This window comes from Arachis stenosperma, chromosome 10, assembly GCF_014773155.1.
Source record: "Arachis stenosperma cultivar V10309 chromosome 10, arast.V10309.gnm1.PFL2, whole genome shotgun sequence".
In the NCBI taxonomy this organism is placed as follows: domain Eukaryota; kingdom Viridiplantae; phylum Streptophyta; class Magnoliopsida; order Fabales; family Fabaceae; genus Arachis; species Arachis stenosperma.
Genome location: NC_080386.1, coordinates 96,785,006 through 96,809,419, shown reverse-complemented (window position 1 = coordinate 96,809,419; position 24,414 = coordinate 96,785,006). Strand labels below are relative to the sequence as shown.

The 24,414-nt window shown below is 34.9% G+C and overlaps 1 protein-coding gene and 2 long non-coding RNA genes across 5 annotated transcripts; 1 reads left to right on the top strand and 2 right to left on the bottom strand.

Annotated features, from left to right (window-relative positions):
• Positions 1-8,057: 8,057 nt before the first annotated feature.
• On the bottom strand, positions 8,058-11,016 carry LOC130956485 (protein NRT1/ PTR FAMILY 5.1-like). The gene is made up of 4 exons (XM_057883537.1): positions 10,819-11,016; positions 10,396-10,616; positions 9,411-9,958; positions 8,058-8,960 (listed from the first exon to the last, which is right to left on the bottom strand). Exons 1-4 carry the CDS (start codon positions 10,967-10,969, stop codon positions 8,141-8,143), a joined length of 1,740 nt encoding a protein of 579 aa, XP_057739520.1. The 5' UTR covers positions 10,970-11,016; the 3' UTR covers positions 8,058-8,140.
• A 4,886-nt stretch (positions 11,017-15,902) lies between these two features.
• Positions 15,903-16,245, top strand: LOC130955058 (uncharacterized). Its single transcript, XR_009076573.1, has 3 exons — positions 15,903-15,922; positions 16,000-16,071; positions 16,192-16,245. It is a non-coding gene; the product is annotated as an uncharacterized LOC130955058 (long non-coding RNA).
• An 896-nt stretch (positions 16,246-17,141) lies between these two features.
• Positions 17,142-23,994, bottom strand: LOC130957909 (uncharacterized). Of its 3 annotated transcripts, XR_009077299.1 has the most exons (5): positions 23,175-23,994; positions 22,929-23,075; positions 18,850-18,910; positions 17,741-17,868; positions 17,142-17,656 (listed from the first exon to the last, which is right to left on the bottom strand). It is a non-coding gene; the product is annotated as an uncharacterized LOC130957909 (long non-coding RNA). The 3 variants fall into 3 exon arrangements; XR_009077298.1 differs by lacking the exon at positions 18,850-18,910; XR_009077297.1 differs by lacking the exons at positions 17,142-17,656; positions 17,741-17,868; positions 18,850-18,910 and adding an exon at positions 18,949-19,670.
• Between the last annotated feature and the right edge of the window lie 420 nt (positions 23,995-24,414).

The window sequence follows — 24,414 nt, the reverse complement described above, 5'->3', positions numbered from 1 at the left end:
TGTCAGCAATCTGTAAGAACTGTGCCAGAAACTCAGTAGGTTCTTCCTGTGGAAGACCGGAATACTGGCAATTTTGCTGCACTATGATAATGAGTTGAGGATTTAGCTCAAAGCTGCTTGCTTTGATGGGAGGTGTACAGATGCTACTCCCATATGCAGCTGTAATGGGGTTAGCATATGACCCCAGAGTCCTTTTGGACTGATCAATCCCTCTTAGGTCCATAATGGACAAAAGGGAAATGATAATGATTGCAAACAGATAAATTTTTTTTTTAATTAAACGAAAAAATTAAAATAAAATAAAAGGAAATTAAGATAAAAAAAATTCAAAAATCAAAAAGAAAATAAAATCAAAGCAAATTGAGAACTGAATCAATTAGTTAATTAAAAAGATTTTGAAAATAGCAATTAGAAAGATATGATTGAAAAGTTTTTATGAAAAAGATTTGATTTTTGAAAAGAGGAAAGAGAAAAACAACAAAAAGACACCAAACTTAAAATTTTTAGAAAATCAAACACTAATTTTCGAAAATTTTAAAGGAAAACACAAAGAGGACACCAAACTTAGAATTTTTATGAATCAAAAAGGGACTAAGAACATGCAAAATCGAAAATTTTAAAAGAAAAACAAAAGTATGCAATTGACACCAAACTTAGAATATGAAACTAGACTCAACTAAAAGACTCTAAACCAACAAAATTAAAACAGTCCTAATCTAAGCAACAAGATAAGCCGTCAGTTGTCCAAACTCGAACAATCCCCGGCAACGGCGCCAAAAACTTGGTGCACAAAATTGCAATAACACTTTTGCAATCCCGCACAACTAACCAGCAAGTGCACTGGGTCGTCCAAGTAATACCTTGCGTGAGCAAGGGTCGATCCCACGGAGATTGTCGGCTTGAAGCAAGCTATGGTTATCTTGTAAATCTTAGTTAGGATATCAGAAATTATCGGGATTGATTGTGAAAAGCAAAAGAACATGAAATAAGTACTTGTTTTGCAGTAATGGAGAATAGGTTGAGGCTTTGGAGATGCTCCATCTTCTGAATCTCTGCTTTCCTACTGTCTTCTTCATCAAACACGCAAGGCTCCTTCCATGGCAAGCTGTATGTAGGGTTTCACCGTTGTCAATGGCTACCTCCCATCCTCTCAGTGAAAATGTTCCTATGCTCTGTCACAGCATGGCTAATCAGCTGTCGGTTCTCGGTCAGGCCGGAATAGAATCCATCGATCCTTTTGCGTCTGTCACTAACGCCCCGCCTGCTAGGAGTTTGAAGCACATCACAGTCATTCAATCATTGAATCCTACTCAGAATACCACAGACAAGGTTTAGACCTTCCGGATTCTCTTGAATGCCGCCATCAGTTCTAGCTTATACCACGAAGATTCTGGTTAAGGAATCCAAGAGATATCTACTCAATCTAAAGTAGAACAGAGGTGGTTGTCAGGCACATGTTCATAGTTGAGAATGATGATGAGTGTCACGGATCATCACATTCATCCGGATTAAGAGCAAGTGATATCTTAGAATGGAAGCAAGCATGATTGAATAAGAAACAGTAGTAATTGCATTAATCCATCAAGACACAGCAGAGCTCCTCACCCCCAACCATGGGGTTTAGAGACTCATGCCGTGGAATGTACACAAAGAAACGTGTAAAATGTCATGAGGTACAGATACAATGTCAAAAAGTCCTATTAATAGTAAACTAGTATCCTAAGGTTTACAGAAATGAGTAAATGACAGAAAAATCCACTTCCGGGCCCACTTGGTGTGTGCTTGGGCTGAGCAATGAAGCATTTTCGTGTAGAGACCTTTTCTGGAGTTAAACGCCAGCTTTTATGCCAGTTGGGCGTTTAACTCCAACTTTTATGCCAGTTCCGGCGTTTAACGTTGGAATTTCTGAGGCCGAATTGCTACGCCGATTTGGGCCATCAAATCTTGGGCAAAGTATGGACTATCATATATTGCTGGAAAGCCCAGGATGTCTACTTTCCAATGCCGTTGAGATCGCGCCAATTGGGCTTCTGTAGCTCCAGAAAATCCACTTCGAGTGCAGGGAGGTCAGAATCCAACAGCATCTGCAGTCCTTTTCAGTCTCTGAATCAGATTTTTGCTCAGAACCTTCAATTTCAGTCAGAAAATACCTGAAATCACAGAAAAATATACAAACTCATAGTAAAGTCCAGAAAAGTGAATTTTAACTAAAAACTAATAAAAATATACTAAAAACTAACCAAAAGATACTGAAAACATACTAAAAACAATGCCAAAAAGCGTACAAATTATCCGCTCATCAGGTCACGGCCAAGACTCATAAGTAGCTGTGTTCAAGAATCAACATACTGAACTAGGAGAATCAATAACACTATCTGAATTCTGAGTTCCTATGGATGCCAATCATTTTGAATTTCAAAAGATAAAGTGAGATGCCAAAACTGTTCAGAAGCAAAAAGCTACTAGCTCCGCTCATCTAATTAGAACTAAGCTTCATTGATGTTTTGCAATTTATTGTATATTCTCTTCTTTTTATCCTATTTTATTTTTGGTTGCTTGGGAACAAGCAACAATTTAAGTTTGGTGTTGTGATGAGCGGATAAGTTATACGCTTTTTGGCATTATTTTTAGGTAGTTTTTAGTATGTTTTAGTTACTTTTTAGTATATTATTATTAGTTTTTATGCAAAAATTACATTTCTGGACTTTACTATGAGTTTGTATGTTTTTCTGTGATTTCAGGTTTTTTCTGGCTGAAATTGAGGGACCTGAGCAAAAATCTGATTCAGAGGCTAAGAAAGGACTATAGATGCTATTGGATTTTGACCTCCCTGCACTCGAAGTGGATTTTCTGGAGCTACAGAAACCCAATTGGCACGCTCTCAATTGCGTTTGAAAGTAGATATCTTGGACTTTCCAGCAATTTATAATAGTTCATACTTTGCCTGAGATTTGATGGCCCAAACTGGCATCCAAACATCCACTGGAGACCCTTTTCTGGCGTAAAACGCCGGAACTGGCACCAAAGCTGGAGTTAAACTCCAAGGATGGCCTATGCACATGGAAGTTTCAAGGCTCAGCCCAAATACACACCAAGTGGGCCCCGTAAGTGGATTTCTGCACTATCTACTCATTTTCTGTAAACCTAGTTTACTAGTTTAGTATAAATAGCACTTTTTACTATTGTATTCGAGGTCTTTGACCTTTTGGGAGTTCTTCGAACCCTTTTTGGAGGCTGGCCATTCGGCCATGCATAGACCATTTTGTTCTTATGTATCTTCAATGGTGGAGTTTCTACACCTCATAGATTAAGGTGAGGAGCTCTGCTGTTCTTCATGAATTAATGCAAGTGCTATAGTTTTTCATTCAATTCATGCCAACTTCTTCTCCAAGATATACTCTTGTACTTAATTCAGTTAAGTCAGACTAAAGGGGTGACCCGTGACAATCACCCTCTATATTCAGTACTCGCTTAGCCAAGATCCGTGTGCTTGACAACCACAAAGCAGTCTACATGATGTTCAATGTAGTCATTGGACGACAGTCGAAGTATATTCTCTTGGGTCTCTAATCAATGATTCACATCGTCTTTCCTGACAACAGAGCATCTGAATCTGAGATTAGGATCTTCATGGTATAGGCTAGAACAATGGATAGCATTCCTGAGATCCGGAAAGTCTAAACCTTGTCTGTGGTATTCCGAGTAGGATCTGGGAAGGGATGACTGTGAAGAGCTTCAAACTTGCGAATGTTAGGCGTAGTGATAGTGTGCAAAAGAATCAATGGATCTTATTTCGACGCTAGTGAGAACAGACAGATGATTAGCCCTGCGGTAGTTGTGCCTGGTATTTTTCATCCGAGACGAAAAATTCGACAGTTGATTAGCCGTACAGAGACCATAGCCGGACCATTTTCACTGAGAGGATCATACAGCTTGCCATGGAAGGGAGCACGCATGATTGGATGAAGACAATAGGAAAGCAGAGGTTCAGAAGCAACAAAGCATCTCCAAACGCTTATCTGAAATTTCCACCAATGAATTGCATAAGTTTCTCTATGTTATTTTCCGTTTTATTTATCTTTTTATTTATCAAAACCTCATAACCATTTAAATCCGCCTGACTGAGATTTACAAGATGACCATAGCTTATTTCAAGCTGACAATCTCCGTGGGATTGACCCTTACTCACGTAAGGTATTACTTGGACGACCCAGTGCACTTGCTGGTTAGTTGTGCGGAGTTGTGAAAAGTGTAATCACAATTTCGTGCACCAACCACTAATAAGGTTCACCCAGGGATCCAGCTCAACAACACCCTCCATTTCAACATCACAAGCTCCATTACCATTGTTTACCTCAACTGCACCCAAACGCTTCTTATGTCGCCGCTCAACTGCTCCTCCTCTGGCCTCTGCCATACCTACATCAACGACACCGCATCCGCCTCCGTATGCAATAATGGATCGCTGTGTTGCTCGTTCCGTGCTGGCGGCTCTAGTAACTCCTACCAACTGCTTCTTCCGCCGGCGATGACGAGCTCAGGAAAGGCATCCGAGCACGATTGAGTCCGAGACGGTGATGACTTACAAGACGGTGATGATTGATCACGCGAAGAGCGACAAGGACCTTGAGTGCTTGACTGGAGACGAGAGAGGGAGATAGCTTGAGATTGAGCCAGTGAACAAACAGATGAAAGCTCGAGCTTCAGTGAAAAAAGGGAGAGGAAGGAGACGTTAGGGCTAGATTTTTTTTTAATTTTCGGGTCAGCTTGGTAGATTAGTGAGAGATTGGGCTTGGATTTGGGTTTGGACAGGGACAAGGGGTTAGCATTAGGATTTTTTTCTTCTAGGGACCTAATTCTATTTTTAAATTATTAGAGATTTAAATGTCCGCAAAACAAAAAGTCAGTGATATATTTATATTTTTATCGAAAAATATAAACATGATTCGGTTCAAATTGTGTAAATCGATCGGATTAAACCAGATCTAATAATTATAATGCAGACAATTGAATTTATTATTGTTGTTATAATAAACCGTTCTATTCTAATTTATTAAAAAATAAATTATTAATCGATTTAATAACGATGTCCAATAATAATATAACATATGTAAACGTCATTAAAAAAAATATATTTTTAGTGTAAAGTGGTCACCAAACTTAAAACAAAAGAGACCGGATGAAGGAGCAAATCGAATTTGATTCCTTCGCTTGTTGTTCTATACGTATTACACTAGGAATTGTGACACAAACAATTTCAGCATAAAACATAAAAGTTGACTTTACTGGAGTACTCACCTAACATTAAATACTTGTAAATTCACTTTTTTTTTTTTTATAAATTTATTCTACTTTGATATGGTTAACAAGTATCTTTATAACGAAACTCTCAAATTTAAAAGAGCATGTCAAACGTTTGGCTGGGTTCACATTGGCTTTTATGTACACTTAGAAGTTGGCAGAACCGACAAAGTTCACAATGATCACGGCTTCTTTCTCTGAACAAGTCAGAGTACTTCCATTCCATGCATGTCTTCTAGAAGAACATTACTGAATAGTATTTGATTTTTGTAGGGAAATTTATTTTATGTTTCTACTAATATTTTTTAAATATTTTCTTAACTATTAGTAAATGTGGCTTTTAAGGATTTCAATATAATACAGTAGGAATATCGATTTTTTGCTTTATTTATTATATAAAAATGAAAAAGGCATTTAATAATACGTTTATAGTGTTAATATGTTAAATTATTATCCATATTTTATATATGTTTCTAAAATGGCTTTTAAAATCGATTTTGCTTTTTCTAAAAATTATAGTGGACTTTGATGAACTGTAGTTAACATTTTCTTTAGAATTGCTCCGAAGACAACTGAAAATATTGACTATAAAACCAAACATAATTGGCTGCATATTGAAACTCTCAAAGCACCAGGAACAAAATAAAAAGTAATACTATAACAAATATATGATGTGCGCAGTGGCCTGGACCTATCAAATTGGTTCTCTTTAGAGATGCAGATGCTGAGACTCAAAGTGACAGTTTTTATAACTTTGATTCAACCTCGTAATTTGACATGTTTAGGATCACATTTTTTTTTTGTCAGTGGATTGGACAACTCTCAACCTCGTAATTTAAACCGTCCTTCTTTGTTCGGCTTCCTTATGTTTAGGACCACATTTTTTGTTTGGTCAGTAGATTGGACAACTCCCAACCTCGTAATTTAAACCGTCCTTCTTTGTTCGGCTTCCCTAATTATTTGGGCCGTTTGCTCCTTGTTAGCTTTGTGATAGTCCATTAGTGAAGGAGTGAAGCCCGAAAATAATATTTTTCTTAAAAAGAAAATAAAAACTCATTCGAAGACGTTTTGATCTCCGGCCGTTTTCGGTGATGACATTCTCTGTTATTATAATAGCAATGTCCAAAGGGTGATTATGTTCTAAAATCCGATCAGAGTGGCTTCAATAGGAGTTGCCGGCGTGGCGGGCGAGGATATGGATGGTGGAGTCCTTGCTTCGAATTCATCATCGCCGAGAAGGAAGGATCCATTGAAAGGTGCACGAATAGCTGAGACAGTGGTAGAGTACAGAAGGAAACGGTAGAGATTCAGGCGTCGACGGTAACACAAGGACAACGAGACATAAATCAAGCACATCTGAGTTCGGAGATCCGATTTAAGTCTCGAACATGATGCCGTCCACCTCGTCGGGATTGCAAAAGGAAGCCAAACAGTAATGAAAAATGAAGAGAGAATCATGGTTTTGAATTTCAGATCATGAAGCGGCTTGAGTTGGGATTTGAGTTTTCTACTGTGGGTCTAGATCAATTGTGGCCTGGATAGCTGACCAAAAAAAAGAGAAGACGTCTTCGTTTTTTTTTTTTTTTGAAATAGATTCCAATGGTCATCACCATACACTTTCAAAACTTCAAATATTGTGTCACCAAAAAAAACTTCAAATATTGCACCCCAAAACTTGATTTAGTGACAACTATGTTTGTCTTACTAAAAAATATACGGATTTCAAATCCTAACTATGTCTAGAAAATTGATATATAGAATTCATTAAAAAAGAGAATGGGTCAAAAAAAAAAAACTTCAAATATTCATCACCGAATAAAACCTTCAAATATTAATGTAGTTATTTTATAAAAATATTCAGTTTAATGCCTACATGTTCATGGGTTAGGCAAAATTAGATTTGTCTTTACTCATATTCGACTTTAAATATTAATCGAATTTATTTTTGAGATTCTTATCTAATTTTATATCCAACAAAATTTTATTATTTTCATATTATAATAAAACTAGATCTAAATTAAGTGAAAATCGGGTTCATATAAAACTAAATTAAAACAAATTATTTGCTAAAATACACGGATACTGATACAGAACACTACACGGAATACACAGACACATCAATTTAAAATTTTTATAAAACACGGAGATACAACATATATATAAAATATACTATATATTTTAGATAAGTTGTAATGATATTTTAGCATTTATTAATATTAAAATATAAATTATTTTTAATTTATCAATATCTAAGATAAAATCTATATACCAAAAAATATGATATTTTTGTTAGAATTAGACTTAACAAATCAAGTGTAATCTCACTTAATTAAAAGCAAACAAATTTATTTTACTAAGAACCAAATTTACTAAGAAAATCGAATCAATAAGATTAGAAGTTTATGACAAATACAATAGAAAATGCTACAATAACTCAATAAGTACTCAAATTAAATTTATATAGTAATGAAAAAGGTTTAATCGGGGAGAACAAGATGACTCGAGTTTTGATTTTGTATTTAACCAAGTTCAAATAAAATCGGACCAAATTTAGCTCAAATCTATTGAATTCAGGCCAGGTTTTTGGAGTGGACCAGACTATGAACACCTCTAATTAACTGTTACTAATTAAACTTTTTTTCTTCGTATCCGTGATACTTTTCAATTGAATCGACTACATGACATTAGAGAAAAAAAAGAATGGAGACATGATATTGTATACACTACACATGTATTTGTGTAGCCCTTGAGGGCCAAGTTAGAAATACATTATGATGAGTTATTAAATAACTAACGACACATGAATAACTAATATTGATTAAAAGGAAAAGCACATTTCTCATAAGGGACTCTCTAATTCTAAGGTATTCTCTTTCTTGTAAGTGTATCCACTTGATGCCCAAAGAAAGGCCCCAAAATTAAGCAGAGATATGACAAAAAGAAAGGCATAATAATAATCTAGGTGAGAATCATTAAGGTTGTTCCCTATCCATCTCTTACCACTCACTTTCCCAGTAACCTTATCTGTCATAGTCACCAAAAACGTGCACAAAAAGCTCCCAGCAGCCACAGAGCTTGTGAAAAACGTTGTTCCAAGACCCTTCATTTCTTCAGGGGATTGATCATAGAAGAATTCCAACAAACCACTCATAAGAAATGTGTCTGCTATGCCAAGTAAAATATACTGTGGCAACAACCAGAATATGCTCATAGGAACTATCTTTTCATGGCCACTTATATGTTGCTGAGCTATCACATTCATTCTTTGAATCTCTACGGCGCAGCACACTGCCATTGCTACCGCCTGCACCGCGATTCCTGCGCCCAGCCTCTGCAGCAATGTGATTCCTCTCATGTTTCCGGTTCTCCGGCGCATGAATGGTACGAAGTAAGTGTCGTAGATTGGGAGGGAAATGAGCATTGTGACAACTAGGAAGCTCCAGAGGGAGGCGGCCGGAATGCGAAAACTCTGGCCAAGGCTTCTGTCCAACGTTGTACCTTGTTTGACAAAAATGGTCATCTCTACTGCAAGGAAATTGCTTGGAATTAGCATTAGTAGCCATATTTCAAGCATTCCTAGAACAAGCTTTGTTCCTTCTACTTGAGTCACTGTGCATGCTGCATTTTTGCTCTCTTTTATTGCTGCCTTGTCTAAGAACCTGTAACAATTCAATACTTTTTAGCTGTGCCATTTTAGGACTATACTTCATCATTCATCCCTCAATCTAATTTTCCATCTTATAATTACTTATCCAGTAAAACATTAAAAGTTTAACTATTTTGTTACCACTTTTAATATTTTTACTATTTAAAAGTTTGTAGCAAATTTAAATAGGTCTTTCAGTCTTTGTTAACAAGATATGAAATATTTTTAAAATATCCCTTTTTTTAATGTAAGTTAGAATATTTTAAAAGTAAATATTCTAAAAAATTGTATTTTTTCCTAAAAAGTAATTACTAATAAGAATCTAATTGAAAATTTTTATTTAGTATAAAAAAATGTTAAACTGTAGGAAGTAATTAATTTAAGATTTAGTGAAACTCCACCTTGCATCAAATTAATTAACCAAAATTAAATTAAGAAGATCTATACCAGCTTATTACCTAACCTGAAACGGGGAGTGTGATGGATTTGCCTCGTTCCACTATTTACATAATGTTGCAAGTCAAATTCATGGAGCTCTGAAGGAGAAGTAGGAAGCTGAAGGTTTCTATTAGTGAAGGCAAGAAGAATGACCCTAATGAAATCCTTTTCATGGCACGTCTTGGCATTTCTAGATTTGTGCCTATATAATGGGGTGCCCAGAAAGAAAACAATAACCGAAAATAGAAATCCAATAGCACACAAGGCATAACCACATTCCCATCTAACCTTCTCTTGAATGTAGACAACAGCCAAAGTAGCAACTAAAGCACCACATGAGGTGTGGAAAGTCCACCAATTGAAGAATGAACCTTTGAGCTGCTTCTCTTTTGAGTTGAAATCATCAAATTGATCAGCACCAAAAGTTGACATATTTGGCTTCAATGCACCACTTCCAATTGCTATAGTGTATAGTGATAGATTGAAGAGTGATAGTTGTAAGTTGCTTGCATTGCTGTTCCACTTTGGTCTCAAGCTTTTCAGCCAAGTAGTCAGGACTAGAAACACAACTCCCTGTGTGTGTGTGTCATAATAAAGTAATCTCTCATATGAAAAATTTATCCATCACAAAAGTAATAAATTAGTAGTAATATCCCAAATCGATTCTTAAAAAAATATTTAGTTGGATAATTTGATCTTTACAAAATTTTAATTATCGAATCAATTTTTAACTTTTTATTTTGTCATAATCAAATTTTGATAAAAAAGTTAAATAAATTAGTTTCTATTGTTATTTAATAAAGATAAACTTTTTAAAATTGTGAAAATTTTTAGATCAATTATTTTATATAGACAGACAATCTGACATGAGCACTAATTTATCTAATAAAATTAAAATTTATGTGAATTAAATTAGTAATTAAAATTCGTTGAGAAGTAAAGTATCGGAGTAATAATTTTATAACAAATGATTTGGGGTATTAGTGTATTAATTATGAATTAAAACTTACTATGGTATATATGAGGAGTGAAAGAGTGACTGTCCAAAAGCGCCCCATGTAATGAGAATCAGCTATGTAGGCACCAAGAATTGGGGTTATCCATGCTACTCCTGACCAGTTATTCACATCGCTTATTGAAGATACCAAGTCTTTGTGGAGTTGGCTTGTCATATAATTCACCAAATTAGCAGCTACTCCAAAGTAGGCAAATCTTTCCAATGCTTGGTATGCTACCATTAATACATACACACATACTCTCGTCATATATTAATTCGAGTCATCAGAGTAATTCTGTATTCTATATAACCCTAAAGTTTTATATATATAAACCTATATGTGAAAGCAAGCAACTAACTTCTAACTATCTAATATCATCATGAGTTGCTAATTTTTTAATCATAACTTAAAAATATCTGAGAGAAAATTATATACCAAGAATATATCTGCAAGCTTTCCATTGCCCAGTTGTAGAAGAGAGCACTCGTTTTCCTCTAAGATCAACCGTGCCATCCTGAGTGTAACTATTTTTGTCCTCCATGTCACAGAAAATTTTGTTGTGATGGAAGCAATAATTAAGATTCATTGATGGGAGAAGGAAGATGAATCTATCAATCTATCTATACATTTATTTATGTGGTATATCACAGTTATTAGTTAGCAATATTAGTTGTTTGGTTGAAGAAATAGGCAAATTCCATGATTATTTTATTCTTTGAATGGATTCTATGCGTCCTTTCATGTGTAATGAAGCAATATGATTTCGTCCTTACGAGTTATTGAAAAGAAAATTATGAAATACGAAAACGAACTGAAAGATCAGAAGAGGATGGCCTATAATTCGCTATATGCAATTTGTGCGATTCTGTATTATATATAATATAATGTTAGTGTATGCTAAATCAGATATTAATATAAAATATATATTAAGATACAAAATATACATTAAAAATAGGGGCGGAGTTAGATTAAAGATTAGATGGGCCAAAAATATTTATATAATAAAATAAGATTAAAATAAAATTTTAAAAAAACTAAACTGAAATTTTCATATAATTTACATGTAAAAAATTAAAATTAAAAAGGCAATTTTCCTCCTTTATTATAATGTAACTCCGCCCCTGATTAAAAATAAATTAAATAACATATATATTTATATATAAATATTTTAATGTCTGATTTTAATAAATAAATAATATTTTTATAATCTAATTGCTGTATTTTTTCTATGAACTTTGACCCTTCTGTAAAGTCTAGAAAATGTTATAAAGAAATTATTATTGGATGAATAACTCAGTAACTTATTTGGAATTAACAATTTTTTATTCTATGTAAGACTTGCTAAATGATCCAATAATACTTAACACTTTAAATGCTTTGATATGCTATCTTTTCTTATTTGGGTATATAATTAATAAGGTATTGAATATTCAAAATCATTCTGTTTTGCAATTGATTTGCTATTTTGTAATAAAGAGTTTAAAATATCAGTTTCTTCTTCTTTTTTTTTTTTAAATCAATACAAGTCTTATTAATTATATACGTGCCAAGTGTCAACTACTCTTCTGCATGTGTAAGAATTTTATATAGGATTTGTTTTAATAAATAAAATAAATATAATATCTAGGTTAAGTACGATTTTAGTTCCTAAAGTATAAGTCGAAAATTTTTTTTGTTTCTAATTTTTTTTTATATAACATCATTCATAAGATTTAACTTAATTTTAAAATCGTCTTTTTTGTCTAAATTTTAAATTTTATAACCAAATTATCCCTAACAAAACAAATTATAAAATAAAAAAATAAAAAAAGAGAAAAAAAAAAGGGACAAGAAGGAGAATGGTGGGGGGAGGGAAAGAGAAGAAGGGGGAAGACGGGAGGAGGGGAGGGAATCGACGCCATTCTTCTTTTCCTTTTCCCACCACAGCTCCACCCCACGTCTTCTTACCCTCCTCCCTCTTCTCCCCTTTGCGCTAGCTCTGTTGCGGTGAACTCTTTGTCCCCCTTTCCGCGAACCCAAAACCCCCTGATTCCTAGCACAGCCGTTGACACCCAAGCTACCGCGACATCACCCTCCTTCTTTCCTTCCCAATCTAGCCGTTCACCCTTGCTCGTCCTCAGTTTCCTCACTAAACATAGATCACTGAAATCGACCTCTTTTCTCCAATAAGCTACCAGCGACATCATCATCTTCATCAACTTCTCTCTCGCTGAACCAGACACTGGACAGTCCTTGTTCCACCTCCACCAGCAACGACCAACACTGCCACTACAACTCCACCTATTCTTCTTCTGTTTCTTTTATTAATTATATTGTTAGATTTGTTGATTTGTTGATTTTGTTAATCACATTGTTATTGTTGACTCTGATTCTATTCTAGTTCCATTGTTCTTCTGCTTCTATTTCTTCATGATTCCATTCTTTTATTTTTGATTGAAATTCTTGATTTCATTCTTTTGTTTCTGTTTCTTCTTGCATTTTGTTAGTTGAAATTCTGTTGCTGCCTTTGAAATTTTGTCAAAATTTTAGTTGAAGAAGAAAAAGAAAAACAGATTTTGCTAAGATGGAAAAGAAGAAAAAGAAGAATAGAAACAAAATATTTTGGTGAAGAAGGAAAATGGTATTTTGGTCCCGAATGACAATTTTAAAACCAAATTAAATCTTAAGGACGATTTTGTATGCAAAAAAAAAATTGAAAAAAAAAATTTCGACTTATATCTCAGGGACTAAAATCGTACTTAACTCTAACATTTACCTATATAGTCACGTTCCAAAAAATTAAGTTTTTTTAATCTAAATTACTTATTTTGTTTGCAATAAGAACGATATAATTATGAACATATTTCATTCTAACTACAAACGAGATATATTGAAAAATTTTAAGAGATATATTGTGTGGGAATAAAATAAATAACAAAGTTCAAAATACATGTATTTTATTGGTACTGAAACAATAAATATATAATTATCTCATCGTCATTGCATATAAAATATATGTCTAACTATTTTGTGATATATGCTCACATGACAGGTACATGACAAAATTGTATGTTTATATAAGTGACTCGTTAAAGCTTGAATCAATACAAATCTTGAATCTTAGTTATTTTTATCTGATATTACTTTAACATGTATGGTGGTTAGTATATTGTTGTAAGCTTTGTCCTAAGACATCTATGAAAGATACTGACGAAGGGATTTTATACAAATACCCCGAGCTGGTGTTGCATTGGACTCTTTGTGTTAATAAATTTGAGGTGTTGAAGAACCTAATACTGACAAAGATGGGATACCTCAGTCTGAAGGAGATTAGGAGAATTGGGTACAGATTCTTTATAGTAGTGTATTTAATCTTTTTTGGATTGAAGGCGATGATCATGTGTATGTGATGTTTGAGGTTCATAGGAGAATCTTAGTCCACTAAGTCATGAAGTTGTATGTTGAAGTTGACGAGATTGATGGTGATGGAACAAGTCTGTCTATTTCCACAACATTGGATCCACTAATAGCATTACACTATACCTCGGGGTAGCAATACGGGCTAAAGTTCACTGGGGTGATGATCTGCTGAACTAATCAAAAAATTTAAAGATGTGCCAGCTAAAATATTAAAACCCCCACATTCAAAAACCTGTCTAACCTGCACCTGCACCGCAGGCTTAGGTAGGAAGGGACGGATTTTCCCGATGGGATCGCCCCTTTTTTTTCTTCTAAAAAAACCTAGAAAAAAACCCACATCCATGACCTGTTAACCCATTATTATGCACTAACATAATAGCCTCCACTCGCCCTAGTCACCCACTCTCATGAGACTCACCACACTCACCTCCCTGGTTCTCTCCCTGCGTTCTCCCACGCCACGCCGTTGCTCGCCTCCATTGCCGACCCCCGGCCCACTCGCACCCCTTTGTCATACCTTTCCCTCCATTATGCGACGTTCCTAGCTTCTAAGCCTCAACACTTGCTGCTTTGCCGCTGGCACTAGCCATTTTTCACTGTCGTCTGCTTCATGCCTTCGCCAACATCTCTCCCTCGAACAATCAGTCTTTGTCGTTGCTAGTTCTGGCCAACGCCACTACTCTTAGTTGTCAATGTTTCTTCCTCGCCGTCGTTGCTGGATACATGTATATTCTCTTTGTATAATCAATGGATCTATGGTTTCTGGTTCGAATGGGGAGGACTCACAAGCCTAGGAAATTTAATTGTTCAAGATTTTGCAAGTGGAAGTTGATTACCTAATTGATAAAGGAAAAGTGTTTGAGAAACACGTTCATGAGTTATTATGAAATTTATGTGCATCTTTTAGATTTTCTAAAATTGGAGTTATATTGGCTATTTCTCCAGATCATGCTCGAGTTTCAGCTGGCCACTAAAGTTGAAATTGGATCTTTTATTCTCCTTTAAGGAAAAGTATGAGGAGCCAATATTCTTATTGTACAATGTATACAATGGGGTTTAATTGAAATTAAAATTAAATTATGGGTACAATCATTAATTATAAAGATTTGCTAATTTGAATTTCAAAAAAAAAAAATAGGATTCAGTTATTTGAAAACAAAAATCACGAACATCTCTCTCTCAACGGTGAGGAGTTTGAGGACAGACCAAAAACGCAGACCCTCTCACTGACGGTAGTAACTCATCTTCTTCTTGGCTCGTGTGTTATCACCGGAAGTTGTTCCGTCTGACGTCGAAATCTGCACCGGTAAACACCCAACAGCGCATTCTGATCATGTGGCTCGTTCTGGCGGCACCGCATCAAGTCCACCTGCGATGACTCCATCGCAGTCGGCGTGTACCTTCCCCTGTCCATTGATGGTACAAGCGGTGATAGTTCGTAGATGGGGTGCAATTGCCGTGTCATGTTCCATCCTCCGTTGCTAATCATAATTTATCGAAATCGCATGAAAATGCTCTCGACCATTTTGTCGCCGACGGTGAGTAGTCTAATAAGGTGAGAATGGTTCGTTGAATCAGTGATAATGGATAGTTATTTCCATAAGATTTAGATGTTCATCATTAGTGCAAGTGGAGTGTTTTATTGTATGTTAATTGATTACTTGGATGGAACATGAATATTCTTCAATTAACCATATTTGTATTGGTTTTAAATTCATGGTGCGGAGTAATTTTATAATATAAAAATAGTTTAATCATTAGTCCTTATGATTTTTACATTTTAGGTTCTTAGTACTAAAAAATGGTTCAAGTATATGTATTGTTTAATTTTGCACACATGCATTATTCTTAAATTGTAATTAACAGGTGATACGTATGAAGAAAATGGGGATGTAGCCTGTGATGAATACCACAAATATAAGGTGGATAGACATGACCCTAGCTTCAATTTATATTCCTTTGCCTGCTATTCTGATAATGCATTGCTTGTAGTTCACCTGTTTGTTGAAAGTTCTGAAAAAAGTTTTAACAATTTAATTGTTTCTTTGGGAATATATAATGCACGAAGATGTGAAGCTAATGGTGGAAACAGGCCTTGAAGCCTATAGATTCTCCATTTTTTGGTCAAGATTGATTCCAAGTATATAAGACTCAAAGTTGTCTTTATTAAAGGCTTTTTTGAATGCATTTAAAAGTTGTGATTTTCTTTGTTCTCAGATGGTAGAGGACCTATCAATCCCAAGGCATTAGAGTTCTACAACAATCTTATCAATGAACTGATCAGCAATGGTTTCATATGAATTTCTTAATTTATGTAGAACCATACTTTGAAAATTACTTCCAGAACAGAACAAAGTTGTAGTCAGTTCTGATTCTTAAACTGATTTATCCATTTTGTGCCTTGAGCAGGAATCCAACCACATGTGACACTAAACAACTTTGATTTTCCACAAGCACTTGAAGATGAATATGGAGGACGGATTAGTCCTCAAATGATGTATTTTTTGATCTCTTGCACTGTAATGTTGTTAGCATTAGTTCATGAAACTGATACTGAATTAATTACTTTATGCGAAATGATGTAAATCCTCTAGTTCACTTTATTTTCCTTATTGTTATTATCATCTTGCTTAGCTTCTTCATATGATCATAGGCCTTTCACATTCATATGCATGTAAAAACTATGGCTATTCAAATGTGATTTAGCAAACTATATGCATAAAAAAATACTAATGGATAATACTATAATATCAGACCTTTAATTTTTCCACAGAAAAAGAGTGTATATTTTACTTCAAATCTTACTTTGTATTTTTTTTCTAAAATTATTTTGGAAGTCTCTATAATTTCACTTAAATTTTAATTTGTCTCTATTATTATTCGCTTCCTAAATGTATGTGATAAATGTTATTTATGATTTAACTGACTATCGTGGTTTGCAAAAGGTTTTTTTTTAAACACGTTCATTTAGTGGGTATTTGAAGGTCCAACTGGATGTTCATTTTTGTATGATTTTAGATGTTCACTTTTCTCATATAACTGGATGTTCGTAATCACAGTACAAGAGATTGTTAGGTTTCAGATTCATTCCCAAGTTCATTGTTGCATCTGTTAAAAAAGAATCACATTAACTTGGCCCAAAGTCAAATTTCATGAGGGTAATGCTTAACCAATTCAAGTCATTCATCCTTGGAAAACAAAAAATATATATCCTTGAATACAGACAAAATTAAACAAATATTCGTAGTAGTGAACTGGATGTTCATTTCTGTATGATTTTCGATGTTCGCTTTTCACATATAACTAGATGTTCACAATCACAGTACAAGAGATTGTTAGGTTTCAGATTCATCCCCAAGTTTACTATTGCATCTGATAAAAAAGAATCACATTAACTTGGCACAAGGTCAAATTTCATGAGGGCAATGCTTGACCAATTCAAGTCATTCATCCTTAGAAAACAAAAAATTTGAATAAAGTCATAATTAAACAAATGTTCGTAGTAGTAACTATTTAGGGATTGGTTTGTCTTTGCTAAGTCTGGTGTAGTTGCTGTTTTCAACTAGCTGCATTATTGCAAGTACTAATTAATTAAAAGAAAAGAAATAAAATAAAATCCCCTCATTTCTAACACTCGACTCTCATTCTACCCTCAATTCCGGCAACAATCCAAGATACTCTCAAAATCAATTCCAGGAGCATTTAATAATAAAAAATGCTTGAATAATATATATAGTGACATAAAAAATTCAAAGATGATCACTCAATTGTTAATGGCATCAATCTCCGCTAACTTAGCCTGCTCAATATGTTGTTCCAAATGGCTAAATAAATTGTTAATGTAGCAGGGTGAGCATCGCGTCTCAACTAGTTTCTGTTGGCAAAACAAAAAAGGATCAGCATATTTTCATAAAAAATAACCAACTATGTTCATTTATTCATGTAATCAATGGGATACCTTTTTACCCATCTAAGTGTGTCGTCGGCCGGTTTAGGGATTGGTTTGGTTGAGCACGGTGATAATTTACACACACAATATTTAGCCGGCAATCTGAGTCGTAAAATCTTACAAAAGAAGCCGGTAAGCTGCAGCCAAATAACGTAAATAATAGCATTATACTACATTGCAATTGATGTAAACTTAATCATTGGACGCTATATGGCACGACAATATCATACTTATGTATCCAGACAAATAAAAAAATATTGGATACAAAGATTATAGTATTTTTCTTATAAAGAAAATCTTGGGTAGCAGAAGTATAGTAGAATACAAAACCCTGCTAACTTAGATGCTTGAGACAATCTTGTGCATAATTCAATCTGGTAAAATCCCACCAATCCAACAAAGAAATGGTAGTATTAGCTTTACTTTTATAAAAAAATTGTTTACTAATTAAGTTTGTTGAATAGTAATCACTTCAGTTCAGCCCAATTCAAGTTCATCACGCTTCTTTCATGTTCCCTACCATTTTAGTCTTAACATTCACATTAATGATGGGTTGATTCATCATCATCTACACAAAGGTATAATATCTTCAGAGATTAGAGTAAAGTAGTTAACAAAATAGTGCAGAATCATATTAGTCTTAAATTGACCTGGAATGAATAAAATATGTAGGTGCATGTACTAGCATAAAGAAGCACTAGTTCTTCTGCATGAAACTAGAAAATTCATATTAATAAAGAGTGAGTTAGGTATCTATGCAAAATAGTTTATTTTATGTAAATAATATCATCTTCTATAATGTAAAAACAAAGACACAAATGGCCCAAGAAGCATATACGAATGGTTAAATAGTAGGTTTTCTTCCAAGTGTAATCATGATAATCAGTTGAATTATGGGTTAATATACTGCTTTAATTAAATCATATAATAGAAAATGAGTTCATTTAGGAAAACATTGGACACGAAGATTATAGCATGTTTCATATAAAGATCAAACCTCACAATTTGTCCTTTGTCAGCATCTATAAATGAGATAAAAAGCTATAACAATAGCATACCACACTAGTTGCACCTCAAGTGCACCAAACTTTTCCTTAGTTCCATACAGCATCTAATACCTTGTTAGAGTGTCCTAAATGCAATTTTGTCGTCCGGGTTTAAAAATCTAACGCTCCAGGCCTGTTATGAAAATTATTTTAACCTTATTACAAACCAATAACAATAGTTTCAGCTAATTCTTTGGTTGCAGTGGCACTAGGAACACATCAATAATTAGAAATTGACGACACTAGAAAAAAATTTGAAGAATGACCATCCAATATACTATTAAAGTAACCATCCAACATTCTATTAAAGTAACCATCCAACAAATATCAACCCATTTTCAACAATGCTCAGCCTGTATACGTCACGTTGCATGCACATGGTCCACACGGAAAGGGACAAAAAAGATTTAATTTTGACTGCTATACAAACACGATCCCCAACATTTCCGACCTTTCCCGCGCCAAAATTAAATCAACAAGCATATCAAGATCATAAACTAACTACATACTCCATAGTCTCTGTAACGACCCAACTTCTAGAACGTCATGATCGTACCAAAAGTAAGGCGTTACCAACCTGCTTTCCTTTATTAACTATTTACTATTGAGCCTCTAGTTCGATATCGCGATTCAATTTTAGTAAAAATACCAGAAAATTTTGTTTTTGTTCATCAAAGACATGTATCAAAGGTTTCCAACAAACAATAGTAATCACATAAATATTATTGATAATAATTCTTATACAAAAGAAACCAAATGAGATCCTATCCCTCTGTGTAAAATAAAAAAAACTAAAGCTACAACAGCGAGGGAATTCTATGAAAGCAATTAAAACCATAAAGAAAGCCTACTAATCGCTCGCAGCTTCAAATTGTGTCTTCAAACCTGAGTCACTGAAAGGGTGGAAAATTTGGGGTGAGAACAAACCACACGTTCTCAGTAGGGAATAGGAATGCCGTAAAAGTAATGATTAACATGCAAATAATTAACTCAAGTTTCCAATGTAGTGTTCTTTATCAAACCTTTTCAAATATTTCTTAAGACTTACTTGAAACCGTTTAAATTCCTTTCTTTAAATCATATTACTTACATAAAGTCTCAACCGCATTAGCAATTCATCAGCTACAAATAGCATTCCTCAACCATCACATTAACTAAGTAAATCAGCACATAAATAATATACCCAAACCTCATTTCACAAATACCATTCCTCAATACTTTACTAAGTTCATAACATCAACAAAAATATCTAATCAAACACACAAGCAAGTCACTAAGACAAACAGCACAATCACAAGAAACAAGACAAGCAACACAAATTACAAAGAAATAAAACAAGCAAACACAATTAAATGCAGATGCGCAAATAAGGATGATGCATGTCTAGCCCTAGTGCAGGTAATGAGCTCATCTGTCGGTTACTAACCCGCTCCCGACGTTATCCAGCAACCTCTGTCTGGATAAGGCTTTCCTATTGGCTATACCCCTGTGTACAGGAAATAACCCCTCTGCCACCACAGGGTCCACTGCACGCAGGAAATAACACATCTGCCACTGCAGGGATGTACGCCGACACACCTTCTGTATACAGGAAATAACCCCTCTGCCACTACAGAAATGGAACAGGTGGTCACGGTACTTCTGTAGCAGGAAATAACCCCTCTGCCTTACAGAAATAAAATTGGATCTGTACCGTAGGAAAGCGTTCTTAGTAATCATACCATTATCTATCTGACTGCCTCACTGCAGCAGTTCATCACACAAATATCTCAGGAGTTGCCTCAAGCAACAAATCAATATCTCTTGGGTTGCCTCAAGCAACAAATCAATATCTCTTGGGTTGCCTCAAGCAACAAATGACCTTTCAACAGGTCCTCTGCTTTTTATTCTCTTTTATAATCATAAATACGCAAGCGGGACAAAACCCACGTCCTTGCCAATAATCCCGTATACCAAATAATCTTTTCTTAAAAGAATCATTGAAGTTATTATCATTAGATAAGTCTTAAATATTGATTTTGGTTAAGTCCTTATTTTTATAAAAATTTGGACATAATCCCCTTTAAAAATAGGACTTAGCCACCCTTACGGGTTCCTTCTTTCTCAACATTTCATCAGCCTCTTTCAGCAGTTGTCACAACAATATATATTCTCAACAACATTTGATAATAATATAGAAAATCTATTTCTTAAATTCCATTTCCAAAATAATTGCCAACACAACTTGGCAGCCTGATTTCCATTTTGTTTTTAAAATATCAAATGAATTCGGAATCACGCAAACTTTATATCCATGTGACCGTCTCGGATTAAGCTTCCTATTAAACCAAAAATCATAATTTTCTCTGACTCTAGCTTCAGGAATATAAGCAAAATCGGGACTGTTCTGCAGTGTTTTAAAACCAGCAGACAGCAGCACCATACAACATTTGAAATTTCATATAAAATCCAAATTAAATCCAACTACCTTCAAAATTAATGTGGTTAAACATAACTCATCCAAATTTCTTTCTCAATTGGTTCCAGGGTCATACCATTTTTAATGAAGGAGTTACATAGCTTGGAAGTTAGGTAATTTTCTGCAGAATTCTGTTTTACAAATCATTGAACACAACCTCTTCCAAGTCCCATAACTCACTTATTAAAACATGGAAAATCCTAAAATTTAAATCACATATACTAAACATACTTAATTTTCACCTCCAATTGGTTGCATCTCAATATCTATCCAGGATCAAAAGTTATAAACTCCCAAAGTTACTAATTTAAGAAAACCGAATCTGGCTTTTTCTGCATAATGCATCACCCTTCAAAAATTCATATCTTTAAAACTACAAGTCCAATTGTTCTAAAATTTTACGGCATTTAAATAATAGGAATAAAGTTTTATTTAAAATTGGTTCCATATCGAAATTCAAACTACAGAATTTTCAATAGAGGAATCAAGTTGCTGCTGTGTTCAGCATTCTGCAGAAAACCAGATTTGACACCCATGACTCAAAAATCCACCATAAATCATAAACTTAGTGAAAAAGCCTCAAATTCAGCAGTCCAGTTCCCTATATTCCCAAGCTCAATCCGGACTTGGTCTCACACAATTCCGATAATCACAGAAATAGTTATAGCTTTTCAAAGTGTCCGGCTTCTTTTAAACATAATGCAGAAAAATCAAGTTTTACACTTTAACTTTGAAAAATCATAACTAGTTCTATAATTAATTCAAACTTCTCAAAATTGAGTCTCAACAACAACTTTTCATATTTCTTGTTCTTTTTAAAGTTACTTAGTTATTAGCAAAGTTACCATTTCATTCTAAAGATCATATTTTAAGGAAATAGTTCAGTGGTCAACCTTCAATTCTTTAACCGTCCTCAAAATCAACTCTAATTAGACTTAAATCAACAATAACAACCAACTCAACATAATCAACTAAAATCTGAATTTCCAATAACTCTGAATTAATCAGAAGGCAATCACAATTAAACCATTATCACAACAATTCCAAACCGAGCTCAAGCTTGAATCAGTTCAATATTCAGTACAATATTATCCAGTCAAATTAACATATCAAGTAACCAATAATTTCTCAAACAGGCTTGCAACAATATCCACCATCATCAATTACATCTCAATTTCACAACTAAATCATGAAATCCGCATAACCAGGAATTCGAATAATTAGTCACTTTCAAACAATTCAATCATGGCTCACAAATCACAATTCACAGCCTCAAATCAGAATCAGTTTTAACACCACACCAACCTTACTCCCACAACCTCATTCCAAACTTAATCCCACCAACCAATCTCTCATAACAAAAGCATACATTCACAGCCATTCCCATTCATCAAATATCCCCTTCAACATCAAACAAGTCAATAATTCACTCAAAATCAGAATCTCAACCAATTCATCGCAGAATCAATAATTCAGTCACATTTCACAACCGCATCTAATTTCAATTATAATTCAAAGTAATCACAGCCACATTTAATTCAAATCATAACTCAGAAAAATCACAATAGCTAACCATTCTCGAACACATTTCAAGTCATTCTTATCAATTAAGAAATTCTTAACTATTATTAACCATTTGCACTTATCCAATAACTTGGTAGGCATTCTAAATTAAAAACGTTAAATCCCCTACCTCAGTCAGTCGAAATCCATAGAAATTGGGAATGCTGCACTCATCAACAACAACTTTAATAGCAGCCATATCATCCCAAAGTAGTAGCGGCAACAGTTTAGCACCTCCGGTCAACAGCAGCAGCATTATTTCTGATCACTCTTCACTCTTGCAGTAGTAACCACGGTGGCAACAAAATAGAGTTCAAATTCAATAAAGTCGGAAATGGAAATGAGTTCAATAGAATTTGAACTACAAATAGCTTACAATAAAATAACGGAGTAGCAACAACAGGGTTTTCGGGCAGCTCCAGTGGCGGTAACGGTTTACAGTGGAGCCAGAACAAGGCCAGAGAAGCAAAACCAACAGTTCCAGTAGTGGCAGTAGCGTCTTCTCAGATTCTAGAAACTAGAAGCAGAGGCGGAACAGAGGACACAGAGGACAAAGATGAGCAGTGACATGAATGAATTGCTTCAGAACCAGAACAGTATCCTCGACAAACCCCAATGACCTTCCCGACAGCAGCTGCGGCAACCCAATAGCTCGGCCACGGCGCTGCAGTCCCTGTCGAGCTCCGGCGTCAACAGCGGTGGCATCCTCTCACTACCATCGTGTTCTATTCAGCGACAGCCATGCCTCCTTCCGAACGACAGCTTCTTCGACGGCGACCAGGAAGCACGACGGTGACTGCTTGGTGAGACGCGGCAGCAGCGGAGCATGACGACGGCGGCGATGGTTTCGTGACGGCGTTGCCCTTCACGTGTGCTCTCTCCTCCTCGCAATTCTTCTCAGGCGGCAGAACAGGCTTGATGCCGGCAGAACGATGATGCCGAACCTGACAGCAGCCAGACGCGACGGTGACTGCGACGGTAGCAAGGCGCGACGGCGACCGCGACGACAGCAAGGCGTGACGGCGACTGCGGCGGTGGCGAGCCCTAGCCGTAGTGCCGTCCCTTCCTCTCCGATTCTGAGCTCTCTTCTTCCTCTCTATCTCTACGTTTCTTTCTCTGTTTTGTGTGTATTGTGTTTTGGAAGGAAGGGGTGGGGGCTGCGTGCTTCAGGGCTGGGGAAAGGGGAAAAATTAGGGTTAGGGTTTCTGGGATTTGGGAATTAGGGTTAGAAATTAGGGATTTTATAAAATAATATGGATATATATGAATAGATATTTTGATAAAATTGGAGGATAGGATAATTTTAAAATCAAATGTACTCTATTAAAAATATTTAGGAACATTATTTATCAACATATTGCTAAGTTAAATCAATTATTTCTAATTTACATTATAAAATGAACAAGTTAATTATATTTTGTAAAGTACAATTTAAATTCAAATATCAATTTTCTAGATTAAATCATACAAATCTCTATTATTTTCCTATCTCTGAAACTTTAATTTCAATTTATAAAGTAACCAATTATAAAAAAAATTGTACATAAATATTAATTGACGTAAACTTAAAGTATTTATAAATATCAATCTAATCATTTCTAATAAAATAATTTTTA

Coding starts and splice junctions, on each gene's coding strand:
- LOC130956485 (XM_057883537.1), bottom strand. CDS start 10,969: ATGAATCTTAATTATTGCTTCCATCACAACAAAATTTTCTGTGACATG. Junction 10,617..10,818: donor AGCTTGCAGATATATTCTTG/GTATATAATTTT, acceptor TATTAATGGTAG/CATACCAAGCATTGGAAAGA. Junction 9,959..10,395: donor CACTCCTCATATATACCATA/GTAAGTTTTAAT, acceptor ACACACACACAG/GGAGTTGTGTTTCTAGTCCT.